The sequence below is a fragment of the Vigna umbellata genome, chromosome 11, assembly GCF_029865625.1.
Source record: "Vigna umbellata cultivar VRB3 chromosome 11, Vumbellata_1.0, whole genome shotgun sequence".
Classification (NCBI taxonomy): Eukaryota; Viridiplantae; Streptophyta; class Magnoliopsida; order Fabales; family Fabaceae; genus Vigna; species Vigna umbellata.
This window is the reverse complement of record NC_142175.1, coordinates 27,067,710-27,077,062: the sequence shown is the minus strand read 5'-3', so window position 1 is coordinate 27,077,062 and position 9,353 is coordinate 27,067,710. Positions and strand designations below refer to the sequence as shown.

General features: G+C 31.4%; 1 protein-coding gene across 1 annotated transcript; it reads right to left on the bottom strand.

Moving 5' to 3' along the window:
• Positions 1 to 7,097, bottom strand: MED19A (mediator of RNA polymerase II transcription subunit 19a-like protein). Its single transcript, XM_088102161.1, has 8 exons — positions 6,817 to 7,097; positions 6,619 to 6,736; positions 2,831 to 2,897; positions 1,500 to 1,789; positions 1,109 to 1,348; positions 784 to 843; positions 477 to 625; positions 1 to 381 (listed from the first exon to the last, which is right to left on the bottom strand). The coding sequence occupies exons 3-7, from the start codon at positions 2,859 to 2,861 to the stop codon at positions 575 to 577; spliced, it is 672 nt and encodes a 223-aa protein (XP_087958287.1). The 5' UTR covers positions 2,862 to 2,897; positions 6,619 to 6,736; positions 6,817 to 7,097; the 3' UTR covers positions 1 to 381; positions 477 to 574.
• Positions 7,098 to 9,353: the final 2,256 nt, after the last annotated feature.

Below are 9,353 nucleotides of genomic sequence, written 5' to 3'. Positions count from 1 at the left end.
TAAGGCAAAACATTCAAATGTACGTAACATTAGATTAGATACATGATATGGGGGAACGCAATCAATGTACGTAATCCCCATAGTTAATTCGTTATCCTAAACAAAAAGACTGAAAACTCTAGTTTGTTTGAACTACAGATTGATTAAGAACACTACTAAAATACTTTAAAAGACCAAAATAATGTATACATGTTGAGATATCCAGTGCTCCAATAGACTGGGAAAAGGAAGAGGAAAGTTTTGCAGAGTACTGGCAACTATATAAGGTAACTGTTATTGTACAAAAGAAAAAAGATTGTCTTCATAAAATTTTACCTGCACCCTTTTTCTTCATCAGGTGAATTCACCATCATGAAATCTTTAGTCAGATCACTAGCTACCCTGAAAGAAAATACAAGATATTATTACCAGATGCCACAGAGCTGTCAACTATGCCAGAAGATAAATTGAAGATTGTGGTAGATGTAATGAAGTACCTCATGAAATTTGATAATGTCAATTGAAGGCCCCTCCAACTTTTAACAAATGACAACAACCAATTGAGGAAAAGAAATGAACTACAGTATGACAACACTTAGCCAGCGACCTTAATTGCTCCCAATTCATCAATTTTTGAGCTCTTGTGCTGCAATGATATTAAGAAAATCAATAGAGAAGTTCACGTGAGATTGGACATGATCAACCACAGAGAAGAGATGGACATTTCAGAAATGTATAGAAAAGAAAAAGAAGAAAATAAAGGTTGAAAGCTTAATCTCCAGACAAAGTGTTTTCCTTTATTACCTTACTCCTTTTGTGTTTGTGCACATCATTAACATCATCATCTCCATCATGCTTCCTTTTCTGAAATATAGTGAGTTAAAAAAGATTAATAAATACAACCAAGTTTTTGCAACATGTCCAGGTAAAATGTGGAGCAAATCCCCTTTTAAAATGCTAACATCAGTTGAGACAGATGTCAATAATCAGATCGTAAATCACAAAACAATTTAATGACCTTTAATCATCACTATGAAAAATTGTTGAGTTAATTTGCAAGGTTATGGAAGGACTTTTAGAACCATTTTTATTCTCAATTTGAACACGAGGCCATCTAAAATTTCTCAACCTTTTCATGGTGTTTCTTTGAGTGATCAGCACTGGAATCACGATGTCCACTTTTATCTTTCTTTTTGTCCCTATCCTTGTCCTTGTCTTTGTCTTTGCTTCGGTCTTTATGACGATGCTTGTGCTTCTTATGCTCCTTGTCCTTATCTTTGTCCTTGTCTTTGTGCTTTTTATGCTTCTTCTCCTTGTCTTTGTTTTCACTTTTTGATTTTCCTGAAATAGTAGGAATCCCTTTCTCCGCCTATTAGGGGGAAAAACAAGGAATAAGTGCATGTATATGTCAATAAAGGACAAACTCAGCTGCTTTTTAGAAGAAGAAATGGTAGCATATCAATTAATTTTATGCAACAAAAGCAGATTAATTAGGATAAAAATCAGAGAAAACTTCTTACAGCGGGCAAGTCAACGGGAGCTGTTTCCCTTAGTTGAAAAGCCTCCTTGAGAACATCTAGGTCAAAAGGCTGAATACGAGCATTTGTATCTCTAAAGGAGGATGTATACTGAATAAGTTGATCCAATTGCATCCCATCTCCTTTTCTTATTTCTGTGTCTCCTACAACATTGTGAAGGTAGTGTGTGTCCGCAATAGGAACAGGGAGAGGCCTCTTGCAGAAAAACTCATAGTGGGGTAGTAATTTGAAATGACTTATAAGATCCACAGCACCTGTCAATTCTCTTGGTCCTAATGGTTCAAAAGACAATATTATAGGACAAAAAGAAACACATGAAAGCTTACGGTAAAAGTTGAAAACGGGATGCTTGCATGGTAATTTTTGTAAGACAACGGTACAAATTCTGAATAGATGTCTAGAGCATTATATGTCCACACTTTCTAATTTCTTTTCATCAAATAAATTCGGCCATAACAGTAAATAAACCCATTTGAGCACTTACAAAAAAACATGGCAAATTTTGGGTTCCTATAAACATAACATAGTTTTGGGTTCACAGATACAAAGTTGAAAATTAGAGTAGAAGAGTTTATCTTTCTTGGGAAAAAATATATAATCAATGTACATGCCGATTTCAGTTTTTATGCTATAAGAGAAAAACTTTTATGACAAATATATATCCATGTCCAAAAGTCCAAACCAAAAAGAAAAGCATACACCAATTTCACAAAAATTGAAGATGAAAATAATTCATCATCATCATACTATCCTTCAGCTGAACAGGAAATCAACCATCTCATCAGTCTGATTACTTAATGCATTCTACTTTTTCCTTTCAATTTCAAAACTGTCAACAAACACTAATTGACAAAATAAAAACTCTGTCAAATGGGCAAATGAATATACTGTTAAAAGTTATAAATACTAACTGTTTGAAATTTTACTTAAGTTTCATCAAATGGACAACTCTTACACTCAATGTTACATCAATAGGGTCTGCTTCGATAAACTTCTTCTTAAGCATTTCTAGGAGAAGAAAATAAGAAGGAAAAATGAAATAGACTTCCGTATAAGCTAAAACTAATTTATGCATGAGTTAAAGTTCATCTTTTAGAGAAGCTAATATGAGCGAGCTAATGCAAATTTAGCACACATAAAATAATTTCAGTTTAGGAGAAGCTCATTTAATTTCTTTCTTCATATTTTTCTTTCTTAAAAGTGATTATAGATGAGTTTTACCCAAATAAACCATACTAATATAATATTACACAACAAACAAAGATTTATATAAAATAATATAATGAATAACACTAATGTAACAAGCTTTTTACCTCCTCCAAACTTTTTGCCTTCAGGATCCATAATTCAATCTTGCATGAGTTGTTGAACCATTACCAACTGCAATTTATTATATGACACAAGGCATCTCATCCATAAATGTCAAAATAGGTTTCAATTGCAAGATATCAAAATGAATACAGGTTCTGCATACAAGGGCAGAGATTTTCTGATAAAGAGGTAACATTGTATTAAAGAAAAAAAAACTAGGGAAGTTAAATAAGAGTGTGAATAAGGTATCCGCAGAACCATTTAAAAGGTAAATTGCAATAACTACTTCTAAAGTTCATGAAATTACACAAACTCCCCATGTTTTCTTAACATTTACAACAGCCTCCCTTCATTGGGGAACAAAGTGAAATGTTCTTTAAGCAATTAAAAAAGGGGGTTAGTGTAACGTATAAGAAGAATCTAGGAAGTTACACAGTGTTCTTGCCTTGAAGGCAAAGATTATGGGAACCATGTTGGCAATTGAGTTAGCTGTGGTGAAAGGATGGTCATCCATTTGGTTGGAAGATTCTATGCTATTAGTTGAAGCCTTCAAGAAACCTGTTATTGTTCCCCGAACTTTGAGGGGGTGATGACATTGTTGTTTGATTATTTGTAGTATTTTTAAATTTTTTAAGGTAATAAGAGTGCTGACAAACTAGCAAATTTAGTGATTGATTCTAGGAAATATTTTGTTTGGTTTGAAGACTTGCCCACTAGTATTAGGCAAGATTAATTAGAAACTGGTTTGGACTTCCAGAGTTTAGGTTTTCATGATTGTATCATGGGTTTGGTTTGGTCAACCATGTTTGTACTATTTCTATTCCTTTCTTTCTTTTCAATAATACAATTTTCTTTAAGAGCAAATGATTGGTGAACTTTGGGGGGAGAACCTAATCGGGAGGCCAGAGTTTCGTAGTGATGCCTAGAAGAGAATAACCTTTCACAAAACGAAAAAATTATAGGAGGTTAGTGTAAAACAATATGGAGAATTTTTATAATTTCACAAAACCTCAAGGCTAGTTAGTGTAATTTACTCTTCAAAAAAAGGCAGAAATGAAAAAGCAGAAAACTAAAATTGCAACAAAGACACTGCAAACACGCTGTATTTTTATATTTGTATTGCGAAGTGGCCATTGGCAGAATAACTCATTGCATGGTTAGAATTTCAAATGATCTATAAGATCCAGAATTGTCATTTTAGTTAGAAACTGTGCACCCATCACCCAAAGTCAGTGTTTTCATGGCCAAAAATGACATAGAAACTGTGCACCCATCACCCATGCAGTACCAAACCGAATTATGTATATCTATGGAGGTGATCAACCATGAATTCCGCTGGCTATCATAGCTCTTTACCATCACAGAACTCTAAAACAGTTAACACAAAAGCTAAAAATGTATTGCAACTTATCAATATCATAAAGTAAAAGCACGTGTCTCTTCATATATCCTCAGTAACCATTCACCGCATTCACAGACATACCAAGCAAATATATATAAATCACTCTGCCTCAAATTACTTTCTGCTAAATTACTGTGAATAAGCTTCTGAGACATTTGAAAAAGCAATAGTATTCCGACAAAACATCATTTTACTTGCGCCATAAAACTTAATATTTATAATATGACTGAAAAAAACCCTAGCCAGTAAAAGTTTATTTAGAATGAACATTCTACACCAACATCTATTAAATATTAATGTGATTTAAATACTAAGGATTGCAACCTATTTCACCTAGCTTTCCCACAACACATCATTCGACCTGAGTCAAAATCCCCAATGTGTGTACAACATCAATTAACAAAAAGTAAAGATTATTCTTTGCCCACAGTCAAAAATCTGCACATAGAAAATGCACCTATATAATTTATTCTCCTTGTTAGTTTATTTTATATTTTTCCCTATTTACAGACATTTAATTTTCAAACCACATAGGTAAGAAAATCTTGCAAGAGAATTCCCTATGGCACAAAAAATCATCATCCAATAAGGGATCTTTAAAATTTTTAATGCAAAGAGAACTCTCACATTTACTCGTATCTCCCATCCCCAAATGCCATTCTGAGGGCATAAATAAGTTTATTTGAAAGGGGTGCTACACTGCTAGTCCAAATTTTGGAGCAGCCCTTGACGGATCTACACAACTATTGACAGCTATCTAAAAGAACAAAAAATTATGCGACTGGAAGTAACTTATATATTAGAGACAAATTCACTTGGATACTAGGCTCGTTTAAATCCAATTCTGAAATGAAGCAAAAACAATGAATTGTCAAAAACTAAACTAGGGTTCTAGAAAGCTGCACTTGAGCATCCAAATGAGTAGCTCGTATTTTTCAAAAAGATAATATGCAGATTTCTCATTTGCTCATTACATGGAAATAAATAACCTTAAAACTACAATTATCAATCTCTTATTGCATTTAACTCTGAAAATGGTATGGCAATGATGACCGTTATTTTAAATATTATATAAAGTAAATAATTTATACTACATATCTATATACTCAAAATCAACACAAAAAACATAAAACTGAAGAAATTTTGTGGAAAATAGTATGTAACAGTTTACACATACAATCACCATCAATCTAGGAGCAACAACATAGCAATGAAGAAGATGGTGAAAAATAAATGTCAAAACAGAGGCAACTTTTTGTGGAATAACAAATCTTGATGTACCAGGTTAAAAATTGGTTATTTTGGTGGTACCACTATAGCATGTGAAAAGCCGTCATCTCCGGTAATTACAACCCAAGGCTGCTCCATTCCACTATCCCACTATAGAGACACTATATGGCACCATTAACTACTAGGCTTAAGACTTGGATAATTAGCCATAATTACTTTAATTTTGTTGATACTAATAACCAAATTTGGCTATTTTGGTAGTGCCAGCATAACGCACCAAAATCCGTTGTCTTGGTAGCATTATTTTAGCACAAAAAAGGCGTTATATTGGTTGTTATAGCTGTTACCTTGGTAGCATTATTTTGGTCGTTATAGCTGTTATCTTAGCATTATTTTGGTCGTTATTTATAGCTGTTATGGGAAATCACTTTGTTATTTGAATCCCATAGCAAACCAAGGCTGCTCCACTTGGCATCACACTATGGTGGCCTATGAACTAATATGCTTAAAACTTAGAAAATTAGCTTAATTACTTTAATTTAGGCTATACTAATAACTATTTTGCAATTTTCTCTTCTGTTTTTTGAAGGCGACCTGATCTTGATTGGTTAGGCTTTGAAAAGATTAAGTCCCTGCTTTCAGAAAAGGGAAAGCTCAACCATGACCAGCATATGAAGTGGACAGTAACCCTACACGAATTTTACTAGAAGAAGCAAAAATTCAAACCCTAGAATCATCAATCTTAACCCCCACACCAGGTTAGTCCTCTAAGAGCACAAAAGCAAAGGGGGCAAGGGGATCCAAGAATGTAAACAGTTCAACGCACACAGCCTCATCTGAATTTTGAAATACTAACACTAATTTCTAATCGGTTTTCAATACTTAGCATCTCTTCAGTCAAAACCGCTTTCCAATTCCCCTTCTCCCAGTTTTCAAATTTTGGGATCACTAAATATTCAAACGTAACGTTCAAAAAAAAAAAACAATAACAAAAAATTAGAAGAACTTCTCAGACAGTATCGTTGAGCAGAATACTGGTAAAAATAAACACCACCACACACACCCCAGAAGAAACAAACCACCCTCCTCACCTGAGTTGATAATAACAATAATAAGAAGAAAAAATATGCAGGAATTGAAACAGTGAAGAAAACTCACATGAAGTGAGGCAATTTTGGCTTTGAAAGCAAACAAAAAACCCAATTCTGAAGAACCAGAGCAACGCCAATCTAGAACCTTCTCGCCCTTCGACCACCCGACAAATATCTCCGGAAAGCTGCGCAAAATTGGAATTGGTAAAGCGAAAAAAGCCAAAATCCGCAAAAGGGTACTCGAGTTTGCGAGGAAAAGAGGAACCTTTTTTCCGTGCAGGAAAAACCAGCGCGAGAATTAGAATTGACCCGTGAAGGAGTTGGCGTGCGAGAATGGAAGAAAGGCCGAAAAGTGCAGATCCAAGCAGTGGGAGAAGAAGAAGAAGATTTGGGTCCTCACAACAACACGTAAAGAGAAGATCTTTGGGTTCAGTTCTGGAACAAACTGTTTTTCCTTCGCAACTCGCTCGTGTTTGTGTTTCTCTGTTTTTTCTTTCTTCCTTCCTCTTTCTTTCAGTGTAAAAAAAACAGCAAAACCCAAAATTCTCTTCTATTGCCGATGCCAGTTGCCACCTCTGAATTTATATTTAGCCCTAAGTATGGGTAAATTATCGATCTTACCCTTGGCCAGTGCTTCTGCTATTGGATCAGGTCTTTATTTAATTACAGCAATTGCCACCTTATTTGGGAAAATAGAGTGAGTGCCATGAATGTGCATAGGAAAGATTTTCTCTTTTTTGTTTTTGGTACAATAGTATCATAGTAGACATGTTGAAATTGGGACATTATCCACCCAATTTTCTAAATGCCCTTATTCTTAAGGTACCAATCATTTCACACTAGGGTACATATCACCAAACTATGTAAAATTATCACAATAAAGTCCTTTCTCAATAAAATGGCATCATTTTTTCTCCTTTACAAACTTTGTTTTGTTTGAGTTGGTTTGATATGGAGTGAGAAAGAAATTCAATCAAATCATTCAAGCCTTTGTTTTATGTTCGTTTTGCTTGGATTGTTAAGTTTAAATCAAGTTGGTTAAAGAGTAATAATGTATTGGATTAGGCTCTTTTAATTACAATAACTATGGATAACCAAAATAGAATTTAAGGAAAACCCTAAACTTAGAAACTAAACACCATTGACATCAATCATCAATCATCATGAGAGTGATATTAATGTCATAATGCAAATTCCCGTTTATATTCTCTAACATGATAAGTTTTACATTTTGGAAATACTTGTATTTTTAATGGAATTTTTATTGCATTTTGTTTGTATGTGTAGTACTTAAATTTTTTTATATTTTTTAATTAATTTTTGTTGTTTAGTTTTGTTTGTTAATTAAGTGATGTAATTATTTTTTTCTTTTGTCATTTTATTTCATTGTCTTTATAAATTAAAAAATATAAGTTTTTTTTGTTAATAAAATAATATTAAAGTTAATATAAATAGATAAATCATTTTATTACTTTAACCACAAAACCTCACAAACTAAACCATAATTGTCCAATAAATTTGTAATGATAAATGATTTGTATATTTTCATATAATAATATCTAAATAAATTTAATAAAGACTCAATTGAAAATATATAAATTTATAAAAGATTCAAAACTTAATCAAGTCAAAAAAAATTATAAAATTAACTTAAAAAATTGGAAATCAAAAGTTGACCTAAATAGATTCAATAATCAAAATGTGATAATATATTATTTTAAATTTTTCTTATAAAATTTAAATTAATTTAATTTTTTACTTTACATGTAGATTTAATATTAACAATAAATATCAATTTATATTATTGAAAATTTAACTTAAGCATGAACAAATATTTTATTCTATATTTTTTATATGTATTTTAAATGCTAAAAATGTATAAATTTGTGTATAATATATATTAGTTGTTATAATTGTGATTTAATACTTTCTTTTATTAGCATGATTTAATTATTTATAATATTTTTTTAACATTCATTCAATTGTATTTTAATTACAATTGAGTTATATATTCTTGAATTAGTGTCTTGTCTAGCTTTTCTTCTTTAAAAACATTATATTTTTATTGTTAAAAAGGCTTCCATTAAAGATGAGATAAGTAGTGATTATGTATTAAAATAAACACTACTAAATAATATTAAAAAATAATATTAAAATAAACACATTATAATTAATTTTTTTAAGATTAATAAGTTTCACCGTTACAATAATATATTAAAAAAATAAATGGAAAGCATGGTCAATTAAAATGTTAAAGGGTTATATTACAATGTAGTATGTGACTTATATTACGTTACTATTATTATGAACTATTAAATTAATTTAATTTTTATAATACAATTATATGATATTTACATCATAATACAATTTTTCCTTCTTTCTTTTTTTCATGAGTCTATTCATCAACTATTATCCATAGTTGACGATTCTTTATTTTTTTTATATCGTTGTGTCTATTACATCATTTCTTTCCTCCTTGATAATCCTTATAAGATCATTCACCATCATCATAAAAAAGTCAAAAAAAACTTAGTGACTCATTTTTTTCATCTCAAACCAATAAATTATACTCAATAAATGCAATCACTTACTCTATCAACAAACAATAACCTAACTAAAAAACATATATATGAGAAAAAAAATGGAAAATCAAACTAACGGTGAAACATTCTCTAAAAAACCTGTGACTTTTATGACAAACTCTTTGTCATTCTAGTGAAAAGACTTTTAACTTTGAACATTATAAGAAAAAATTATAAAATAATGTAGGGGCTTGACGAGGTGATATCTCTAACGTATGTT

What these genes read in the sequence shown, in the direction of transcription:
- MED19A (XM_088102161.1), bottom strand. Translation starts at nt 2,861, where the DNA reads ATGGATCCTGAAGGCAAAAAGTTTGGAGGAG. An exon ending in AGGCAAAAAGTTTGGAGGAG is followed by an intron (nt 1,790 to 2,830) that starts GTAAAAAGCTTG and finishes TTGAACCATTAG; the next exon opens with GACCAAGAGAATTGACAGGT. An exon ending in ACAAACACAAAAGGAGTAAG is followed by an intron (nt 626 to 783) that starts GTAATAAAGGAA and finishes ATATCATTGCAG; the next exon opens with CACAAGAGCTCAAAAATTGA.